Below are 24347 nucleotides of genomic sequence, written 5' to 3' on the forward strand. Positions count from 1 at the left end.
AGAGTGAGCCTGGGCAAGACAGTGATGATGGTTCCGCACTCTCTGTAACTCCCTGTGTGGTCAAGCCTCTTCTGTGTGGAATGCCACATTTACAGATTCTACAGGAGATCCAGCAGCATCCTCCTGCTCTTACTAAGACGAGCATTGTAGCCTCTACTGAATACCATACCCCAAAGCCTAAGGGACATTCCTCCTCACTGCCCAAAACACAAAACTTACCAAAAAAGAAACAAAACCACCACCACTGAAATCCTGCTTTCATTTCAAGCTAAACCTGCCAAAATGATGTGAAGCTACCAGAAAGATGTTCTAAATCAGTAACAACTTTTGTCCTCCATAGCTATTTCCATAGAGACAGATTTCAACAGCCGAATTTTCTTGACTGACAATACGAGTAGTTCCCAAATTGTTCCAACAGCAGAAGCCAGAAAGACCATCAGAATCCAGCCAGAAAATGCAGAAATTGCCTACATCTCTTTAAGCTCTCTAACTCTGCCTTCTGTTTTGAAAGGCTCAGTTGCCAGACAGTAGAAGAGAAAACTTTTTTGAATTCTTGATCTATTTAAAAAATCCTATTGCCAGCAACATGCAACCTTCTCTGTAATTATGTAAATCAGAAGCCATTAAGGAGACTCCTGGCCCTTGAAGTCCTAACAAGAACAGCAGTAGTCTGTTTCTAATGCAGAATAATCTGTGAAAATGAACAGCTTGGAAGTTTAAAAGAAATGAAGTCACACAACTAATTTGAAGATATGTAAGAACACAGTCAATAGCACTATTGTTTTAATATCTGACATCAAAGACTGTTGTAACCTGAGCTACTGTTCTGATTCACCTGTTTCAGGGGAAAATACAGTCTTTCAAGTGAGCTGACAGGAAGTGAAAAAAAAAAAAAACAAACAACAATTTGTCACTGAATAGAAGCACGTTCAGTGGTATTCTTAACAATATTAAAATAGCTAAAACATTTCACCTTAACAGCATTCATGGTATTTCACTGATTTCCATGAAAACAACTGCTTTTTCAAATCCTCTTTTCCTATTATGGGTGTTAGCTGCCTTCCTCTCAAAGTATTTGGTAATACTCAGGATTTAAAGTGGGTTTTTTGGTTCTTTTTAATTGAAATACATGCTAATGGAAGGATACAAGCACAATTCCACTATCATCAGTAATATTCTTGTAGTTCAGCAGAAGCAGATTAAGAATTTCTATGTTGCATTGTAAAAGAACGTTTTGAGATGGTTTAAACTATAGCACGTCAGAGTATTCAGGTACAAAAAGAATAAATGTAAAAACTAAATCCCATGCTACCACTCTTCTGCAGGATGAAATGTTCTCTGAACAGCATTTTTTTACACTTCAACTTTCAAAGTAATTCAGAGGTCACTACGCTCTTTATTTGGATTTCTGTTGTATCTGCTCACTTTTGCTGACCATAAGAAGTTTTGACTCTGCTCAGCCTTGAAGCAGTTTATTTTTCCAATTGTCGCCCACGTGAATAGCATTACCAACTCAGGAATCTAAAGACTATTGCTCAAGTAAAACGACCTCAACTGACATAAAAAATGAAACAAAACAACCCACCACAGCTTGACTAGATTAAAATCAAATACACTCCTGAGTAACTAATTTCCAATGAATAAACTAGGCAAAAATGACACCCAACAACCTTAAGAAGCTTTTTGCTTGTTTGGAAGCAACTTTTCCCATTTCTCTTATGTGACTTTCTAATTCTTGTGCCGGCTGTTCCCAGGGCACTCCTTACCAACACAGACTTTGTGGTCAGAACATTCAATGCCTGGTGTTAGGAAGCTAAGTCTTCATCCCCTCAGTAAACCTTAAAACCACAGATGGTAGGAACTGAGAACGTACACGTGTTGCGCTCACAGGAACACACGAGCACACAGATGCACAGGCACATGCTTTCACATTTCTTTTCAGTGTACTGGAAACCCACCGTATCCCCCTGCTTGGATGGGCGTTTTTGGAGAAGCACAAGCATATAGACTAAAATCCTCTGTCTGGAAGCCAGCCCGGTTTAATGAGGGCTCAGATGCACTGCGGTGAATTTTTGGCAATGACCGGGCCAGAAGCTCAATGGAGGCAAGAATCTAAAACAAGGAAAAATTAAGCAATAAAATCTGTTGTTCCAAAGTTGCACTACTCTCAAGACCAAAGGCAGAGCATCAAATAATGACAAAAGCATATTTATGCACAAATTCAAATGGAAACTTTAACAGATGACTGCATTACACTCTGATGTTTACATCCTTGAAAAATGTACAGGACATTATGGGAAGAAACTGTATCCATTTTCCTTTCAAAAAGAGCATACTGATTTCCTCTGTAAGCATAATGAATACACCTGCCTTTTATTTGCCTTCTTGTGCGTGCAGCGGTACCTCTGCCTAGCACGCTGGCAATAAGCGCGGCTTGGGCAGCAGTTTGCTTAATGCCATTTACCATACTGCCAGCAGAGGGAGCTCCCTGGTTTTGAAACCCGCCTTGGTTACATTTCAAACAAACAGAAATAAGGTGTCCCCCACAAGCTTTTAGAAATCCAAACCTTTCTTAGCCCATCAAGTTTTCTGACAAAACTATCTGTTTCTCTTCGTAAAGCTTGGGGGAGAGCAAGGAGGGGAGTACAGATGCCAGGTTTCAATTTGTGTGTCTAATTGTGATTATCAATTTCACTGTCTCTCGGTTAAAACTTTGTCCAACACATAAATGCTTTGTTGACTACGTTTTCATTCTAATATGTGCTTTTTGAATTGAAAAGAAACATTTCTATTTATATAGTACTAATCAGGTACTGAACCAGAACTCTTATGAGTCATGCTATAGCATTATAAAAAAAATTGAACTGGCCAATAAACTCATAACTGATCTTTACTTTTAATACTGGAATTGTAAAGTCTATTGAGAACTAAAGAGGAACATTTCTCACCTGTGGAAAAAGGGGTCTCTCGTCTCTTTTCTTTTTTAGGCATTCTGCCATTAGCCTCTTCATAGCTTTTGGACAGTTGCTCCGTACTTTGCTGAGATCTGGAGATAGGTATCCTCGTCCCACCATAAAAATTATCTGTGTTTAACGGGAACAAAGATGGAAGGGGAAGCAGATGAGTCCATAAAACAAACAGTAATAAAATATGAACATTTTGCTAAATCATTTTAGTCCCAGCAGCAAGTTTTCTGCTCCCAGAGAACATTATGTTATTAAAACTGCCAAGTGTCTTACAGTAATGCTTGTAACCTATTCAGTACAGAGAAAAAAAAAAGATTTTTTCCTCCTCCTCCTAAGAGAGATTTCTGTGAAACCTGAGCACTAGTAAATGGTTACCATTTATAGCAATAGCTGTCAAAAACTGTTACAAAACCAAGAACAAGCAACTTTGTGGCAGGAACAGAATGCCTAAAAATAAATAGTCTGTAAAAATAAATACTCCGTTTCATATTGTAAGTCAACAGCAAGTTCACACTGAAAGGTATTTTTAAAAAAGAGAACTTCAGATATTAAAACACCTTACTTTTTGAGAATAAAATTCCTTCATAAGCTTTTCCACCTCCCTCCACCTTCTACACCTCCCCCCCCAAAAAAAAGAGAAAAGCAAGTAAAAGAAGCTGCCTTTCTTCTGTAGAAAAGAAAAATAGGTTTTGTATTTTTACACTAATTCCTTTAACATGGAAGGCTTATATTTCACCTAAAGATAAAACTTAAGCATAAACCAAAGCAAACTAATAGAAAGCAGGAAATATGGTTAATGTTCTCTTGGATATAAAAAAAAAATAAAATCCATCAAACACCAAGGTCAAATGCAATGTGGTTTGAGTACTGCAGTTGCACTGACACTAAAAATCCCTTTCAAGCTAACTAATCAAAGATCTGTTCATGCTGCAGCAGATAGTCACTACCTTTACTGAATACACCGACAGACCCAGCGGGTTTATCATACCTTACTTTTAATGAAGTGTAACTACTTTGTATCTTGACACTGGCAAAAAAACACTGCAGAAAACAGCCCCCATCTCAAGCGAGCACTATGTATAATTTATACTAATACAATACTCATCCTTTTTCAACTTTCTGATTCAGTCACATCTGTTCTGGCATCAAGGAGGAGTATAAAATTCCCATGTGGTTTCTTTAGAAAACCCAATGCATCAGAGTAGCATTTCCTAGTAAATTCTCATCTACCTTATCCTTTCCCTCTGCTGCCATGAGACTTACCATCATCTGAAAGTCACTCTTTCCTAAATCATTACACTAATAAATAATATTTTGAATAATTTTTATTTTATGTTTCCAGTACTCTCTTTATAAATAACAGAGGGATTCAATTTCTATTTTAGAGAGAAGAACAATCCTAGCCTGTCTGGAAAAGTCTGTTAAGATGAAATACCGAGGTGCTACAAGAACCATGCTTTGCTCACTAAGAATCTTAGTTGCATCACAGTAGCTGATGTAAATGCACCAACGAAGAGTAAGCAATACTCATGTCTTTTCAGACAACAGACAGAGTAACAAAACTCAAGTCATTAGAAGCATTTCATATCTTGGCCTCCTCTGCAATTTAAAACTTGCTTCAGCACTGAGTTGTGAGCACCCACATCTCTGGGTTCAAATTTCAAATGGTAAAAACAAAAGCATGCCTAAACACGGCCTTTAGAAGGCCATATCCATCTGATCAGCAATCTGGACATTTCCCTTCTTTCAAAAGGCAAAAACAATTATTATGATTATTAAGAAGGAAGTAACTCCAAATTTGATAAATTGGGATGAAGTGTTCTGACAAATAGGGAAGCGGCCTTAAAAAAAGGCATTCACAGATGAACGTTGCTATGGTTGCAATTCTCAAGTACTGACAGTGACAACACGAGAGATGCAGACCCAGAAACAACATAAATATATCACCGCCTAGACAGGGAATAGTTCACACCAAAGATCTTGATGCATAGGGACTATTTTCAGATGAGGCAGAGAAATAATGAATGACGTGTGCCTTCACAAACATGCCTATCCTGTGGAGATACATTACAGGCAAGCGGTACCATCAGACTTCAGGAATATTTGTTCACAATTAAGTAATCTCCTTACAGGATTCACATACTCTAGAAAGTCATATACTCCATCAAGCAGGATTTGAAAAATGTTGATACCCTGAAATTCAATTAGATGGTGCATGCATTTCTCAAGACTGAAATTAATATAAAACATTCAGTGAGATGATTGTTGTTGCATTTTGTCAGTTCTGCTGCTGAGCTATTATTCAATGCAAAAGTGGGGGGAGGAGGGGAGTAACTGAACACAGAGAGGATCGTTTCGCCTTTGCAGAACTAGTCTAAATTAGATTACTATTAAGTAACCTGCTCTCTCCGTAATAAGTATCATGGCAACCAGCTCAGAAGCTGAAAAATCTATACTTGAAGTAAAAAAAAAACAACAAAAAAGAAGTCCTTCAAGAGAACTAAGTAAATTGGTGCTGCATGGCTGAGGCAGATCTAGAAATTGCAGAAATGTCGTAAGAATCAGAAAGGAAAAAAAAAACCACACAAAATATTAGGATGTGCACTTCACAAGGCTGAATCAATCTCTCTTTCAGGCCACAGGTGACTGCAGTCAATTCCTTCCCTTACCTGGTCCCTGTTGTTGATGTTTGAGTATGGTAACTGTCCAGTCATCAGTTCATAAAGAACAATCCCAAATGCATACACATCCGACTGAAAGCTATATGGGTTTTTATCTTGCATCCTAATAACTTCTGGTGCCTGTATCATAACATGAAAGAATTAGTTTTTATTTCACCACATCAGGCTGCACTTCATATATCATGAACATAGACTTGCCCAAAGTATACCAGATACAAAGCCTACTCTTGCCTTCCAATGCTATCAGATGCTAATACAGAGTGGATGTTGACATGAACCTCAAAACCCATTAGTTGGTTTCAACTTGGTGAACCCTTTATTATTCTATGGAAGAATGATCATAAAGGTCTTTTCCAACCAAAATGATTCTATGAAAATGACCTTGTGCAGGCTGAGAAGCCAGTTTGGAAATTAAAAATATAACACTGAATAAAACAGCAACTAACACAGCCTTCATTTTTTTCAGGGAGAAAAGGAACAAGGCAGAGTTGCACAGCAGGTTGCAACTGTAATTCTTATTAAGACTTCAGTAAGTTGCATGAGAGTAATCATGCTTGAATCACTAAAATGTAAGAGCATCTTGATAGTTCCTCCACTCCTTTGCATGATGTTCTCAATGGCTTTTCTCACCTTCTCCTCATCCCTGGATTAATCACATCCTTTTTCTTTAGCTACCATTTTCTTTCCAGTTTAAACCTCAGAATAAGGGATAAAGACACTGAAGTTTTTTTGCTGACTACTGGAAATACATTCTTAAAGAAGAACTGAAAAGCATTCACTTAGTACTTCATATTACTGCTCATTTTTTCCAAATTAAGACACCTTGTATGTATTAGTATGATGGTAGTATAGTCTTAGAAACTTTGGCTAAGGGCAATTTAAGTTGTTGAAACAAACCACACCACTTCCCCCTTGCTTACCATCCATAGAATAGATCCAGACAACTGTTCAAACTGATGGGATCCACTCCATCGTGATTTCACAGTAGCTAGACCAAAATCACCTATTTTTACTGTGAGGTCTTCATGAAGAAAAATATCTAAGAGGAAAATGTTAAGGGAAAACAAGTGGTACAAATTTGCAACTTCAGACATAACAGTTCTAACCATCCATCATCACTGAAAAGGCTTTCATAGAATACAGGTTCTAAGCAGTGAATTACAGTACTTAAGGATTACACAAGCAATGAGTGGGCCAGTGCTGAACAGACCACATCCCAGGTGGCCTTCTTCAAATGGCAACTATGACAAAAGCTGGAAATCTGCTATGTTATTGAAATCCCATCAATAGATACAGTAATTATTCCTTACTTTGCTGCTAGTGATATTGCCCCTGCTCAGCTCAAAATTTCAGCTTGGCAAATATTCACACACAAACAGCTTTGCACATCAGTAAATTCATTTCTGTCAGAAAAAAACCAGAAATGCTGTCACAGTCTACAATAACATCTCTGGAAAAGGATACTATTACTCTTGAGGTCTCTGTGGATGATTGACTTGGCATGCAAATAACTGAAAAGGAATGTAATAGATTAGGTGGGTAAAATATCAACACCACAGAATTCAGTATATTAATGAAACACAAATGCTGTAGATATTCAAACTGCACATAATTACTAAGCTACCAAAATTTTGGTCACCCATGACAGTTACTGTAACAGCCACGGGAAAGAAATTGAAGGAAAGCCTAGATCTCCAGCTGAAACTTGATGCTACTAAAGAATGAAATAATTATGTACAGCCCTAACAAAATGTTCAGAATAAAAAAAAAGTACTTCAGTAGTTTTTGAGATGCGTCTCAGTGCTGAAGGGTCTGCCTTCCAGCCTTAATGGTGACTGTGAAGACACTTTGTGGGCTAGTCACAACTTTAGGCAAGGTGTTTCTAAATTGCAGGAGCTAAATGTGCTTCTCAGGCTCAGTGTGTACTCAGGTATGCTAACTGCTTTTTAGTATTGCAGATTGGATAAATAGATTGCAGGAAACACAGAGAAGAGTACTTGCCCCAGAGCAAAGATACAGCCTAAATTAGGCAACTAGTCTCCCATGGCTCTTTGTTTAGTCAATGAGATCAGCAGAAACCTGCTGGAAAAGCCCATAAGTGTCTCTGCTTTGAATCACACTCACAAAACAGCTTCTCCATCTCCATTACCTACAGAGGGAGCATGGGGAGTTGAGCAGTCTAACAGAAAGCTGGTGTGTGCTGCAAACACACCCCTGCCTCTTGACTGAAAATATAGAATACTTAATAGAAAAATGTCACAATGAACAGCAATCATCTCAGTGTTTTCCAGCCAGAGGGTGATTTCTTTGATATTACATCAGTGTTCTGATTTTGATACACAACATTTTGGTCTGGTTTTGTAAATTCTAACTCAATTGCCCTCTATGGGAGTAAGAGTTACTTTGAACAAAATAGGCATGCTTTCTCCAAATGCTGAAATCTATTATTTAAAGAGCTAAAATACTTTTAAGAAAGGGAGAGGAAAAAAAAATCATCAATTCTTTTAGGGAACAGGGCTGTATGCCTTCTGCATTATCTTACAGGATTCTGTTCTTTTGTTCACAAACTATTTCTTTCAAAAATGTTTTACCTTCTACCATAAGACTATTTGCACTGTGAAGATCATAAAGTCTGGAACATCATCTTTGCTCACAAGATTAGAAATTTAACTACACTGTAATAATTTTTTATTCTACTGTCCAGATTGTATTTCCTTCAAGATTTGTAATTCCCTGTGTTTCAAAAGAAGAACACAAAGTCTACTTACTAACCAAAACAATAAACACTTCACCAAATGCTTTGATCATCAAAGCAGAATCCTGGGCTTGACAATGTGAGCAGATAGCTGGCCTTAGTTGCCAATGTCAGTCAGAGTGTGAAGGGGGTAAGTAAATGCTGCCCCAGTGCTCACTGGCAAACAAATAATATGATACTCACTCCATGCCTTGTGCAGTCTGTCGTGCAATATCAATTAATTTGATCATTTCAAATTTGGTCTCAATGATGTGTAGATGGTGATATAAGCTGGACCCCTCACACCATTGTGTAACAATAGCCAACTGGGGTTTTGTTGAGTAACCCATAAAAAGCAGGATATTCACATGTCTTGTTTTCCTGTTGGAAAAAAATGAAGAAAAAAAATCAGATGGATCAGGAATCCACGAAAAACTCAGATGTATCACAATCTAAATATGTATTTCCTAACAAAAGTTGCTGGAACAACCTCAACTTTTACTAAGATAACATAATAACTTGTTGCTAGATTCAACTGAATTACAGGACTTAGCCTTCTCATTATAATGACATGGAACAGCAACTCTGGGGTAAGCACCGCTTCCTCTTTCTTTTACAAGAAACTCAGCATGGGACTGATCAGAAGATGCTGTTAATCACTAGGTCCAGGTCCTCAAGGGACAGCAATGCTTTGCAGGCAGGTCTGCTTTTGTGTAACCCCTGTTCAGTTATCACAGTATCACAGTATATCAGAGGTTGGGAGGGACCACAAGAGATCATCGGGTCCAACCCCCTGCCAGAGCAGGATCCCTTAGGGTAGTCTGCACAGGAATGCATCCAGGTGAGTTTTGAAAGTCTCCAGAGAAGGAGACTCCACAACTTCCCTGGGCAGCCTGTTCCAGTACTCTGTCACCCTCACTGTGCGGAAGTTTCTCCTCATGTTGATGTAAAATCTTCTATGTGCTGCTGCCTACAAAGATGACATCCAAAATGAAATTCCAGTCTCAGAGGCTTCCAAGGGCAATTCTTTCACTCAGAAAGTATCAACAGACTTCCTTAATAAGGATTCAGTTCTATTAGTGTTTTATCTGACAAGAATTTTGTACTCTTTTTGGAACCAGCACGTAAAAAAGGTGGAAAGCGGGGTGAAAACTGTATGTCAGTAAGGTTACAATATGAATTTGTTTCCAAACAACTCTTAAAACAGTGGTAGGTTCTATATGTATGCTGTTGCTGAGGATGGCAAAGCCATACTAAAAAACTAACACATAACCTCTTTGTCTATGCAGCTATGCAGTCAGGAAAGTTCTACACTGTGTGATTGTGTCTTTTTCAGGTTCAAGGATTTGTCAAGTGATGCTGAGATTAACTGCTGAGAGAACAAGAAATAAGCAGGACTCTTGCAGACCTCAAAGCTAAGAAAGTAATGATGAAGCATAATAGAAAAGGCACAACTACCACTAAATTTGGCTTGCCTGGGTCAAAGGACAGTTGACTATTTACTCTAAGTGCTGAAACAATTAACAACAGAGAAAGGCTAGATACCAGCTATGGGACTGCCAGCAGGAATCTGGACTAGGTATGGAATATAATATTTTATATTTCACTAGGTTCTCCTGAGCAGGTGTGTCACAAACATGCAGAGATAGTCAAAGCAGCATGCCCCAGAAAGCCTCTACTAATACAGCTATGGGCTTAGAATTTTAAGAACTGATGTTTCCTGGGGAAAGAAGGCTATTGATCTCTCTTCAACGTGTAGCTTACTGGGAAAACTCCTTCAGAGTAGGGCCCAAGCTCAACACAGCAATTTTCCAGAGGCAAAAAAAAACCCCCTTCTCTCTATTCTGTTTCTTAAAACAGAATTATGTTCGAGACTGCTCAAGATTGTCTTCCCCAATAAATATTCCATTGTTTCATGCTGATGAATCCTTTTTTTTTCTAGGAACTGAGCCCAAGACAATTACTTCCTCTGAGAAAATACAAGTAGTAGACGTAAGAAAAGGAAATCAAGAAGTGACTTTGAGAAATACATTTAAAAAAAACCGGAAAGTCGATGTTAGTGAACAGAAACAGATGATAGATAATATAGACAGCAGCTCTCCTTCAGTTTCAAAATGTGGATGAGAGGAAAGCAAGGCCTACAGTTCATACTGAGGCTGTGCCCTGGGGGTAGAACAGCAGCAAAAATTAGCCCTGTCTTGAGTGTTTGGACATACATATATCCACAACATAGGTGTACAGTCAAAAACATAGAGGGAAGGGAAGGACTAGGAGGAATATTTTAAAATGGCAAGCTGTATTTTCTGCCTGAAGTATCATCATGGAGGAGCAAGATCAACATGTCCTAATGCAAATGATTACTGAAGTGTAAGTCTACAGATATTATTTCAGGTCATCAAAAATATTCTTACCTGAGCACTCCTACTTCATTTTTGAAAGCCTGTAACTGTTGAGGTGTGGGTGCTGTAACATTCAACATTTTCACTGCCACGTCACCTTTAAAATAGCAAATTTCTGTAAGTGCCATTGATACATATTCCTCTATTGAGATGCTCTACAGAGAACATCAGAAATAGTAAAATACTTCATTTCCTAGCTTTGGTGAGACAAACAAATAGTAAAATAAGTAAATAATCTGTAAAAGGTATAAACACTGTTATAAACAGTATTTTACTGACAAATCCTAGGCAAGCCAAAGCTTTCAAAATTACACATTTGAAATCCTCATTCATCTAGATGGATGCTTCTACTGTATTTCATCTTTACCCTAATAATTACTTAATTCAGAATAACATGCAAGAGTTGACTTTCTGACGTGTCTGCATTTCTAACATTTCCTCTATAGCACACTACTTATTAAAAATAATCTTTATGGCCCTTCACTGGGCTCTACCCAGTATGTCCATGTCTGTATTGTACTGAGGAGGCCAGCGATGAACCTGACATATTCCCTTGGCCTGCTGGCAGTTCTTTGCCTAATGCAGCTCAGGATAACATTTGCCTTCTTTGTGGCAAGGGAACACTGATGGCTCATTTTCAACTTGGTGTCCATCAGGCTCCCCTGGCGCCTCTTTACAAAGCTGCTTCCTGGATGGGTGGCCCCCTAAGGGTCACATTACTTGCTTAAGAATAACCATTTGCCATGACAGCCACATACCATGCCACTTTCCTTTGTAGACTGTTCCAAATGATCCAGATCCTATCCTTTGCCCAACTGTGATCTGTCCATCTGGTATCTCCCAATCATCACTTGAATCTCGTCGACCAAGTGTTTTCTTTATATATATGCATAAACAATAAAAAGGAAGACAGGAAATGCATCAATGTCTGTGAAAACAGCTCCTTTGTTAAAGATTTGGTATTAATATTTCATATCATTAAAGTCCTAGAAAAACTTTCTTTTCAGATACTCCATTTGACTTTTCAAGACAGCCATGTGCAAACCTGCAGCACAAATGTATACGAAATTATTTCCTGGCATGGAGTATTTGCCACAGGTTTCTGGCAGTGTAAAACCCAGTAAACGCTAAGGCATTCTTACCAGAAAAGAAATTCTGGGTTTTTCCAATTCCAATTGTTAAATTGTGATATTTAAAAAAAAAAGAAAAAAAAAACCCAGACATTTACATATTGTTACTTTCAAAGTCCATGATTCATAGTGGGAAAACTCAAACTAATATTTGATGGGAAACTGGCATTACAATATGAAGCACACCAAGAACTTTGGGTGCAATGGAGTAAAAGTGAGCACAGTCAATTATTTAAATGATTCATATGTCAGTCCCACAATTTCAATATTCCACTATTTATTGATTTAAAAATCTTTGATCATTGCCATACTCATCTTCCAAAATGGTTCAGAAGGCTTTGATGAAAGATAGGTGAGAGGAACATGGTTGTGTAGTATTTCTGTGAATATACCACACTACAAATGAAAATAGCTGATCTTTGCCTTACCATTCTATTTCTGTCTTCTGAGGATGAGGATGATTTCCTTTCCCGTTGGGGTCCTGGTGATTTCTGTAACGCTTTCACATTGGTGAGTGATCCAGGCAAAGAGGCAGGAGGTGTTGCAGACAAACCTGCAGCTGAACCTAAATTTTAGAAACAGGATACTTTTATCTATAAAAATCCAGCTTACAAGAATGTAGTGATATTAGGTGCAAGAACTGTGTTTAAGATGCAGCATCTCCAAACATCAATGTAAATGTTAAGAGGGAACAAACATATACTAAGAATATTGTCCTAACAAAATACTAGCACTTGGGTTTTAGATTTCAAGAAGAGACAAGTCTATAGCAAACATCCCTGTACGTCAGATAGTCCTCAGTCTCTTGTTCATGAATTTCCAGAAGGACAATGTCTCTTTACAGACAAAAAAAAAAAAAAAATTCCACCAGTTTCTTTGAGAAGAAAAGTAGTGGCATTTGAGTTAGCAGCAGCTACCTCTCAGATTTCTTATAGCTAACCTTTCAGGGACCTAATCAATAGTTGAAATACTGTACTTCGGATTCAAAATAGGCTACATGTGAAACACTGAAATATTTTCTAGTTCAGTCTCCAAGTGCCACCTGAAAACCATTTGGCTGTTTTAAAGCTATCTGTTAGCAGCGAGCTCTTATTTAAAGGTCAATATTATACTGAAGAAAGAATTGAAAAAAGAATATATAGTTGACTATTTGAAGCATATTCTATTAATAACAAAAAAAAAAAAATCAGTACATCAGTAGCCTGTATGTTACCTAAACAAATCTGTACAGCAAAATGTCACTAACAGAGCTGTGTTTCAGAGCCCAAATGGCTCCTTTATACAAATAGAGCACTTTAGCTAGGCAATGCTTTTTAAAATACAACATAATTATTCATAACAAGGTTATGCTGACCCTCTCAATACAAAGGACATAAAATAGGGTCAACTGTTAATTAAATTCATGCTGCTCTGCTAAACAATGTATGTCATCGTACAAGTCCTCCAGCATTCCAATGCCCTCTCTCACATCGGTGCTCTGAGAAGTAATGGAAGACCATACTCCTCTGCATATTCCTTCAGAAGCCCTCTTATCCAAAAATGTCTTATAATGCCAGCTTCAGTTAAAAAATTCTGACTTTGTGACTTTTAAAACCGTTGCTCAAATTCACTCACTCAGTATGTTATTTTATCAGACTATGTATATCCATCCACCACTGCCTGTCCTCAATGAGCCAAAATCTGTAATTTAAAAGTGGAAGGACAAAATAATGACATAAAAAAGTGGGACTCAGCATTCATAAACTTTGTCCCACATGCTAAAGCAACAATAATGTTGTATATGGGGTGTCCTAACTACATTCCTAAGCAGCCAAAAGCCAGTGATCTGAAGGATGGACTTTTGTTCAAATTCAAGTTATCATCACTATACTGTCATATATTCATTATATTATTTGTCTGAAATCACACAGATGTGGAATTAAATCATGATGTTCCCAGAATATGATCAATTTTCCAAATGCATACTGGCTTACAGGCTTCTCTTTGCAAGAGCAAAGCTCAACAATTCATTTTCCTTAGAGACAACTGAAGTCTCCTACTCTGATATTGCAATACAGAAACATTAGCACAATATTCACCCTTCACCAAAAATGTTTACAGCACATGGTAGAACATTACAGTTAATCTGCTCATAATACCACCAGATGGCCTGTTTTCCAAGTTATTGAGTAGAGTATTTCAGGGAATGTTGGACTTAAGTCATCAGCTTGGAGTCTGAAGCTGTACATAATGTATTCCATTCTGCGGCCAGTTTGCTTGGGTTGGAAACACCTGTCTTCTTACAGAGACTTCTGGAAGAGCTTTACAGTTTCATAAGCTGAACTGTGCTGGATACATTGTGGGACAAAAGTCTTTGAAACAGCCAAGATGGTAGCATTTGAAGACCACACTACATGCACTGAAGCACCCATTTCTGCAGGTATAGGTATAGACACAAATAGTTACATCCCATGCTATTACTCAATAGTTGGTTTCTCCAGCATATGGAATCCCACAGAGTTTTGGGGATTTTGTGCAATACAACAGATCCATTGACAGCTTTAGGCCTGAATTAACCCCAGAGTCAATGACGTAAAAATGGAAGTTTTAGTTTACGTGATACAGGACACAAACAAATACTCTTTCACTGGAAATTCACTATCTCAATAAAAACTGCATGGTCTAAACCATCCAGGGCCTCAAAGTGTTATCAACAGCATTCTCAAAACAAAGTAATTGTTGAAAGTAGACATGTCACATTCCTTGAAAAGCATGAGACCTACCGAGATATCAATGGAAATGTTTGTAATTCACATTCAATTTCCTAGATTGCTTTTCAAAACAAAGAATAATAAACACAGAAAACTCTTACAGCACTGAACTGACTTAAACTGAACTGTCAAGGAAATTCTAAGCCAAGGCTGTGACTGTTTTTTATATCAATGCAGTCCAAGGACTGTTGTTTAGAAAAAAAACTCCATATAAAAGGTCCATACAAAAAAACCTCAACTACAAAATTCCTTGATTCTTAATATTTAAGTCAGACTATTTATAGTCACTGTCAAGCGTGTAAAGGTGAAAGTGAGTATGTGTGAAAAGCACATTCAAAGCATTCCAGCCAGGCCAAGCAAAAAACAGAGGTGTTTTGATAAACTCACACACTTACATACACACGGTGTGAGGGTGAGGCACAAACAGCATCTGTGGTTTTACTTATTTTGTTTGGGTGAAAACAAGAAAGAAGAGCCCAACTACCTCTGAACACTGGGCCAGGCTCAAAATCAAACACTATTTCACTGGGGACAGAATGAAGGAGGGGACTGGGAGTCCGGGATTGGTATTTCCGAAGACAGCGCATCAGCTGGTTCAAAGGGGCTGTTAGAGAGAAAGAGACGGGCAGGCAGAGACAGAAAGACAGACACATAGAAGAAATGAAAGAAGTCATGGGAAATAACTAGGATGCTTTGATTTCTATTCATTGATTGCTTCTGTACTTTGAAGGGGAAAAAAAAGTCAATTACTAATAACACTGTTCCAGGACTGGAAATACCCAATTGTTTTCAGATGCCAAGCAGACAGTTTATGATTGAAAGTTAAAACCAACATGATAGCACAACATTTAAATGCTGGACAAAATGGGCAGAACTGTGGAGAGCCACATCTATCAACACATACAAAAATAGCTAAAATTGGCTATTTTGAATTAGTAGGCTTGCTGAATTAAAGGAATTTTTTTTTTTTTAAAGTGTTCTATTGCTGGCATAAGAAAAAACTGCTCCATCAAACACAATGCAGTAGATAGGTACCATTCTACTGACTACCAGATTTAGATGGGAGAAACAAATTCAATGATAGCCCACAGCACCAAAACCTTAGAGATCAGGACAGAGTACACTAAGGTTAACTCAGACTTCACTTACTGTTGAAGTATATTATAATTAGGAAGAGACATTAACTGTGTTAATGATTTTGCAGTTGGAAAAAACATCATATGCCTGCCCTAATTACTATTTATTTATTTCTGCTACTTCTATGTTATTATTGTTATATTCATAATAATAAAAACAGCACTTAGGAGGCCCTATCAGGACCTTGACAGCCAGTGGGGGAACTGACAACAGGCCCATGGATAACGTGAGGAAAAAGAAATCTGGCATTAGTTCTGACTTAACTATGAATTAGGGCTGTATGTTACTGGAAGAAACAAAAAGATCTGGCTTTAGCATAAGGTCCCAACAACCTGGTTCCAAGAGTAGCACAGGCATGCAGTACAGCAAAGCAGCATCTTTAGCAGGGGTAGAGGGGGAGAAGAACTGGAGTATTTCATGCTGCAGCAGTTTGTATGGATAGTTTTCAATCCCTGTTTCCATGGGTGGAAAGGTAACAACAAGCATAAAAACCTTTGAGAGAAATCGGGAAGTTGCAGCATATCTGTGTGTATCCATGTGGTGAATGAGTGTGTGCATGTGAGAGCAAAAAAAAGAAAATTTTAAAACGAAACCACTAGATACCTCTCCAAAACTTTTTCTCCTTCTGTCTCCCCCACTCCCAAAATGACCAGCAAATGACTCAAACCTTTGTCAGACAAATATTAAGTTCATGGACAAGCAAATGTAAATTTGTTTTTTGCACTAGTCAGATTTTCCTTTGTGCCTGTGTTTGTAGAAGGAAGTATAACAGAGGGAAGGGACAGAGTAGTTGTGTAATTAAATCTACCAGAGTAGCTAGTTTAAACACTACTTACCTCCCTCTCCTCGTAAACCCTGGTCTCTAATCAAGTCCTGTAAATAAATAATTTTAAAAGTGTTTAATTTAGGTATTATCATTTACATGCCAACATCAACTGAGATAGATCAAACTGAAAATCCATAACATTGGATATGCTGTCCATGAAATAAAAATTCTTCGTTACCCTGGCTTACTAACAGCACTAACTCCAGAGAGCTATTTATAACAACTACTGAACTTTTCAAAATAAGCTGCTTTATAATAGCATCTCTCAGTGGTAAAGTAAAATGTACACTATCCAAAATAGATGCTGACATGAAAACATTGATGCAAACATGCAGCTGGCCAAAATGCATGAAGAATTATTGAACCAGACACTAGAGCTACAATGTTTGTGGCACAAATTATTTGAACCATCTGTATCAGAAGCTGTGACACCAATTTCCTGTACTGAGGTACATTGGTCAAAGGAGTTCTGTTTCATTACTTCTTGTAACAAAGCAACTCATTTGCATAGTCAGGTGCTCTGTTCTTCTCAGAAATGACTAACTGCAAAAGGTTTCCCTTACTTGCAATCCACTGTGAGCTGAGAGTACCTTTTACAACACATCCAGACTACAAGCAAACGACAGTATGGATTTTCTGAAGAGAAGAAGATTATAAAATTCTAGCAGTTTCCCTCTGTATGTTCATTATGTAACCAAAGGAAAAAAGGCTTGATAAGTATTGTATTTCTTTATAGACCTCTATTGCTCCTGATAGCATTGGTCCTGCCTCTGAGCTCCAGCCCTGCCATATACCAGCTACAAACGTCTCTGTGGCCAGGCTCTTCATACTTAGCCAAGATTTCACCTTTCACTCAGCTCACATGCAAACAAGATTTTGTCCCTCAGTGTTCATGCAGAATTTAAGACTGCTCACCTGACAAATGACTAATTTCTAGAGAGTAGACTTAAGTGTAAAATGCGAACTGTACACATTAGAAAAATTAGGAAAAGATTTTTGTGACCAACATTTTGAAAGGCCCTAGTTATATCAGCCATTAATATTATTTATGATTCAGCATCCAGAAATTTTTAAGAATGTAGAAAGTTAGGTGTAGCAGTTTCTAAACACTCCAGAAGAGTGCTCAGAATATTTATTGAGCTCTTGAAATCCTAAGAAACTTAAAGTAAATCTTAACTCACCTTCTACAATAACTTTTCTTCAATGTCAGAAAGATTACTTGAATGACAAACATTCTAAATCTTTATCTTGCATATAAAAGACTAAGCTTAACATATATAATGGTTTGCAAGAGTCATTATTGGTTCTCATATTCTGAATGCTGTAGTACTTGAGCTTTAGAACTAATGACAAAAGAAGAGCAGTGTTTTTTTGGTAGAATGTTTCTTTAAAAATGACAGGACAGGACTGTCAAAAGGCAGTTCTGCAGGGGATCTATGAAGATTCTGACAGACAACCAAGGATTAGTTTAGAAAAACTGCACTTGTGTACACATGATAAATGTTGCTATTCGGAAGGCAAGCATCAGATCTACTACTTCCTGATAGAAGCATTATTAATACTCACATCAATATTGACTGGCTCGATCGTATTGATGTGAACGTTAGGAGCTGAGGAGGATCGGTCGCGTTGCCCAAACTGATTCCGATGGTCTTCATCTGCTGGTCGGAGGGGCTGTGGGATTGGAATGGATTTTGAAGGAGAAGGACTAGGGAGAATTGGTGGTCTGAGAAACAAAGTCAAGGAAAAAGAGGATTTAGGTCTACAAATGGCTTCAAACACTGCATAGTGGGTGTGGTAAGTCCTTTTCAACTATAATACATACATTAAAAAAATAAATCTAAAGACCCGCATGAAAACAATTTATAATGAACAATCTTTACACCCTAATAATCAATTGCAAGAACTCTCTGCTGCACAAACTACCTGATTACATGGCTGAAGAGTTCTAAGTTAAAATAAAATCCACTAACATTCTACACCAAACTAGTAATAAATCCTGATCTGAACAATTCATGCAGTAAAACATGCATTGCACGGAGCAGAATATTCTGTAGTTTCCTCACTTCAGAGTTAATGCAATACACTAATTTTAATGAGAAGTGAAGACACTTAACATCTCATGTCAACATCACAGTCAGGAGATGTCACAAAACAAATTGTATGAATGGGATTACTGTTCAAAAAAGAAAGACTGAAAATACTGGTCACTCAACATAATTGATAATATTATGGCAAATGTAATACAAACTATTGATAACAAACCCCAAACATATCACCTGTTAACCTCAATCTTCCTGAAGTAATTTTGAAGAGTGTAACATTTCAAATGTTATTTACATTGCTACAGTTAGGCAGTGCAATAGATTTGACTTGAAAGATAAGCATTTGTCCTATACAGACAAGCTTTCTGAACAATGCAAATGCTCTCAGTCATAAATGTAGATCAAGTTTTTAATTTCTGGTATCATGAATCATACATTTAAAAGACAAAACACGTAAATGCTTGTTTTTTTGTGTGTAGAAAGACAGAATGTCACTTCTTTGGTTATCTATTTATATTGTTAAAGTACAATAAATTGTCACTTCTCTCTTATTCAGGTCAAGGTCAGCCCCTGGTAAGTCTAGCAATTCAGTTAATGGACAGATGGCAAAAAGTCAATGAGAAACATTCGCCACCTTTGTCAAAGCAAACTTTATGTTAAAATTTACATGAGAACTGGCAATAAAGGTTTTTTTTTTAACTTACAGAAAACACAACTCCAAGGAGGAGCAGAGTCATCCAGCCATTCAGTTACTCATGTGTTAGTTATCATGCCCACAAAGGCAATGTCCACAGGGAGAAACTTCAGAAATAAACCATACAGCAGCACACAGTAGCAATAAGTCCTATAAGCCAACTCTCCTTGGTCCCTCCAAAGATCCTTAGGTGCAAGTAGTATTTTCAACAGGATCTCCAGACATTTTTTTTTAGAAACAGGTCTGCTTTAAAGACTGTTACCCTGCCTTTCATTGAGGAGTTTATACAGTTTGGCACTGATCCCAGAACTCAGTGCTATCTGTATCCTAAGTACCTGTCATCTTTTCCTTCCTGGCCAACAGTCTCACAATTGAGAATGGCAAAACAGAGCATTTGTGAATTAATTCAAATAACAGTCTAGTAAGCCTTGCAATAAAATATTAGATAATGCTTGGGAAGCAGGGCAGGGGAAGAACGGGTAGGGATTTTAACCCTGATTAACTTTTTCAAACAATAGTTACCTATTGTCACACGACAGAATATAAATATATGGAGGATGCTACGGAAGCAATGAACTGAAACTGCCAACAGATAAATCTCTGAGATAGGGCCTTGAACAGACCAGCAGTGCAGAAGATGCTCCTATTTTCAAAAACATTATTTAAATGCAGTTGACGCACACACACACATATATATATAAGTGCTAAAGTTTTTATGAATTGCTAACAAGTGCCTTTGGGTAAAATATTTTCTATCGTAGATGAGGAATTTTTGAGCTCTTGAATGTTTTTAAGGAAATCATGCAACTAAAACCTGCATCAGGAGATGGGACACTGCACAGATACACAAGTGCAGAACTCAGCTGACATTCTAAGGCACTATAATTTCACACTAAGCCAAGCATATCAGATGCTTTAGGGAAGATTTCAGAAAAGCTTAAAACGTGCCTCAGCCAGATCCGTACTGTTGGGATTGCTCACACTTTCTGGGAGTCCTCAGCAGTAATGAAATTAGGGGGAATATGTAACAACAAACAACAGATCATTGCACTGGGAGTGACAGTGAGACAGCATCTGAGCTCTGCCACATGATGAGGACAGAAGCAATCAGATTTCCTGTGATCATGAGTAAGCCAAGGAAGAGAAAACCAAATTACAGAAACATTGTTTCAATTGCATCCTCTTTTGAGTCATACATGGTTATCTGCTAAGGGAGACTGGAAATACTTCAGTATTTTGGGTCACAGGTCATCATGGCTATGACGTTGCTAGCAGAGACAGCACACTGTGTCATAGCATGTTTGAACACAACCTGAATAGGTTTTTCTAATCATTAAATTATAACTGGGTGAAGTTCATATCTTTAGAAAATAATTACAGGTTGACAAAGAACTTTCTTTTTTGAAGTCTCTATTACTGGGAGGATCTCTGAACTTTAGACACCAAAGAATCCAGAGATAGAAATCTCACAAGCAGTTAGCCATGTGCTCTATCTATACAGTCAGGATTTCATTCGTGGGTGTCCTTGGGACACCTGAAAGAAAATGGGTTTCTGTTAAATTGGAATTTTGGTTTAAAAAAAGTTAACTAGTGAAGAGAAAAGCACAAGTGGTTTGCCAGTCAAGAAGGCCTACTTAGATCACAAACTCAGAAGATATTACCACCAGCCTCTGCCTGTATCTTGATGTGCATCAAGATCTTGATCTACAGAAAACATACTACAAAGGATGAAGCAATCCTCTTAGCTACAAAAATCTTGTTCTTAGAGTATTCCTAAATTTTAATTACTCTGGGAGGACAGAAGGGACACTGGAGCAAAAAGGATCAGATGACATCATGTGGAAGAGGGTGACATGGTCTATTATAGGTGAATTGCAAAACTAGTTATGACATAGTGCCAGCAAAAATATTGGGGAAAAGGAAAAAAAACCCACCACACACAACAACAACAACAACAACAACAACAAAATCAAGAGAACCAGGACACAACTGCTGCAAAGCCCTGTTTACTGTAGCACACACATATAGTTGGCTGGGGCTTAAAATAGCATCAAATACCCTTTGACAGCAACTAACAGTCAACGTCCTAGCCAGAGAAGGCTTTCTACAAACAAGAAGGTCAATATCCTGACATATTGGAGAGGTTATACCACATCATCTTGCATGTCTTTTCCCAGCCTCTTAGATATTGGTATTCCTTTAACAAACTATTCTGATTTTTCCAGGCAACAAGCTGATGTAACTGTCAAATCTCAGTTTAATATATTATAACCTTTCCTGGCAGTATGACACAAGATGCTTTTTCCTTGGACGATGTATGTGGGATAAGCACATTATTCCCCTCCTTTTTACCAAGGCAAAACAGGGAGAGGCTCTGTCAGGAGTAATCGTAGACAGATGCAGAGTTTTGCCCTTTGCCAATCACAGCATGTGTCAGTGTGCCCACAGTGTCACTACCCTACAAAACTGGGTCCTTGAGAAAGAGGAAGGTAAATCAGAAAAGTGTCCATACATGTTACATAATATAGACACAAACAATTCTATAAAATCACATAAGGTACTTTCATTGCACTTCAAACTTGCAATGATACAAGTTAATTTACTTTATGGATACAAAATAAAACTCTAATAGAGATTTTCCTCAATTTTCTTTAACTTATCAATGTGATGTTTAATAGTTTTAAGAGCTGGTCTACTCAGGAAAGATTTGGGCTTCAAGATATTTGCTTGGATTTTAATTTTGCTGTAGTTCAGGAAGAAATTAAAGTCATGTTTGTCTAGCTTCAGTTATGGAGTGTGTGCAAATTCCCTTTTAAAATGACAGCATCTCCACTAGATTGAGATTTTTCTTCTCCTTCTCTTAACCTGAACAAGTGCACCTCAGTTAAGCCACATGGCTCAGTGTAGTACATACTATTCACTTAGCAGACTACATACTCCTGCCCAAGACAAACCTACTTCTAGCTAAAATGTGTATCAAGGCTATTTTGGTGGTGGTATTTATAACAGAGTATGACTGGCTTTGGTTTTTGGTGCTGCCCTTAATGAAGAGCTCAGTGCATTTCAACTTTAAGCAGTTTCTAAACACTGCTAAGGATCTGGGATACAGTGGTATTTCAGCTACACTAGCAACCAGGTAAACTGAAATTTTGGAGGCCAAACATGTTTCAGTTTAATTATCATTGTACTCCAGAGGTACTGCCAGAAAAAGTTATTTTTTTCCTTTCCTCACCTCCATAGGCTGGAAATTCTCAATAAATGATGACAGTACGTGCTTGTAAATACAAGCTAAAGATCACTGTTACAGCATTCTGTGAAATCAGGCTAAGCACACCATTGGACTGATCTGTAACAGTCAGAACTTCACATGGATTAGTGCATTTTCCTATATCACAGTAACTTGTTTTCATCAATGTTAGCTTGCAGGTGAAAAATAACTGCCCATATTATCATAAAATATGTGTTTATACTGGCCTTTGGGCCCAGATCAAAGCAATGCTTCCCAAAAATTTCTGATAGCTTGATATACCAGGGGCTATCAAGAGAACCGATACAACTGTTATTAGTCCCCCAAACCAAGTTTTAGTTCACTAGCATGTTTTTGCAAATAAAGTTTTGGGGAACAACAGGTTTCCCTTACTTGTACAGACTAAGGATGATTTTTTTCCTAAAGACTCTGATACTGGGTATTTTCTGCTCTGCAAGAATGTATATTAAGTTGGATGTTGTAGGAAGCTTGCTAACACTTACATGGAGTGGTCTGGAAAAGATTTCACATCAGAAGTTTTAGGGGAAAAGTTCATCATTATTTTATGCAATAAAACACAAAGCTTTGCTCACTTAAACACATGGGGATTGAAATGGTGTTGTAGCACTACATACAATAGTGTAAGACTATCTGTTTCCTTGGCTTTTCAGGATTTCTTCTAGACATTAAATACCTTCAGCTAAGGCAGAATGATCAGTAAACATTTGGAAGACAGGAGAGCAGAGGTGTTTAATCACAGGCTGGAGCCTGCTCTAAGACAGGGACTGGGCAAGCTTCCAAGAATGGTGCATCAGACAGTCCCACTTTCTTCCTCAAATTTAGAAGATTAGGCATGTTAGGAAATCTTGTTTTTCGAAGAGCCAAGATGTTGCCAACCTGCTTACTAGCAGTGATCTGCCTCAAATCCAGCAGATGCTATTGAGTTCAGCCTGTCTCTGTGCTATTCAATGTTTGTCCATGCACCCCCTTGCCACCCACTCCATGGGTTGCTTACCCAGTCATAACATCTGCCTCAGGAGTTTGCTGAGCTATGCCCAACATCACAATATCTGAGAGAGTTGACAGAAGTTGAAAAAGACAATTTTGGAATATTCTGAATAGCTAATCTCTCCCCTTTTCCTGTATCTGTAAAATCCAGGGAACTGAGTTCATAGCAATTCTGTGCTCATATTTTACGAGCAAAGACACAGAAGAAACCTTATCACAGTGCAATGGATGAAATGAATACAATGTATTATACACAATTTGTGTACTTGGATTTTATTACAAATGGCTATTATTAGGGAGACCTACACTTTAATAATTCTTTCCACTTAAGTGCAGCTTATAACTAAAATGACTGCTTCAGCACAACAAGAAAGTGCAAACTGAAAGAACTAAAATGGGACAAAAGAAGTCATGTGGGGCCTGGGCACTTTTTAATACAGGATCCAGAAACGTGCAAGTGGGATCATGGGTGCTCCCTTATCTTGGGAAGGAATGTTTGGAGGGGCTGCCTATGGCTTACAGTTGGAAGAATGAAAGGCTAGAAGACTGCTTTGGGATGTTACACATGCTCAAAGCGAACCAAAGTTCTCCAACACGTTTAGCAACTTTTACATCACGTCCAATGATCTTTTCTTTCACGTTCCTTTCTCTTTCCAACTTCTCCATTTGATTCCTTGACAACTCCTCAGCACATCACACACGCCTTTGCTCTTGAGCTTGCCTTGCAACT

The 24347-nt window shown here is 37.9% G+C and overlaps 1 protein-coding gene across 6 annotated transcripts in view; it reads right to left on the minus strand.

Moving 5' to 3' along the window:
• Window positions 1–24347, minus strand: part of BRAF (B-Raf proto-oncogene, serine/threonine kinase) — a 75604-nt gene that overhangs the window by 4371 nt on the left and 46886 nt on the right. For 2 of the 6 annotated variants that reach the window (XM_054386814.1, XM_054386810.1), the window contains 11 exons: window positions 18190–18349; window positions 16634–16670; window positions 12339–12475; window positions 11539–11656; window positions 10793–10877; window positions 8586–8762; window positions 7112–7158; window positions 6568–6686; window positions 5636–5767; window positions 2949–3083; window positions 1959–2112 (listed from right to left, as the gene is read on the minus strand). In XM_054386814.1, the coding sequence (XP_054242789.1) occupies window positions 1959–2112; window positions 2949–3083; window positions 5636–5767; window positions 6568–6686; window positions 7112–7158; window positions 8586–8762; window positions 10793–10877; window positions 11539–11656; window positions 12339–12475; window positions 16634–16670; window positions 18190–18349 (1301 nt within the window). Of the gene's footprint in view, window positions 1–1938; window positions 2113–2948; window positions 3084–5635; window positions 5768–6567; window positions 6687–7111; window positions 7159–8585; window positions 8763–10792; window positions 10878–11538; window positions 11657–12338; window positions 12476–15144; window positions 15265–16633; window positions 16671–18189; window positions 18350–24347 lie in introns of those variants that run through there. The other 4 variants (XM_054386809.1, XM_054386811.1, XM_054386812.1 and 1 more) reach the window with 4 other exon arrangements.

The sequence above is a fragment of the Indicator indicator genome, chromosome 14 (genome assembly GCF_027791375.1).
Source record: "Indicator indicator isolate 239-I01 chromosome 14, UM_Iind_1.1, whole genome shotgun sequence".
Taxonomy (NCBI): Eukaryota; Metazoa; Chordata; class Aves; order Piciformes; family Indicatoridae; genus Indicator; species Indicator indicator.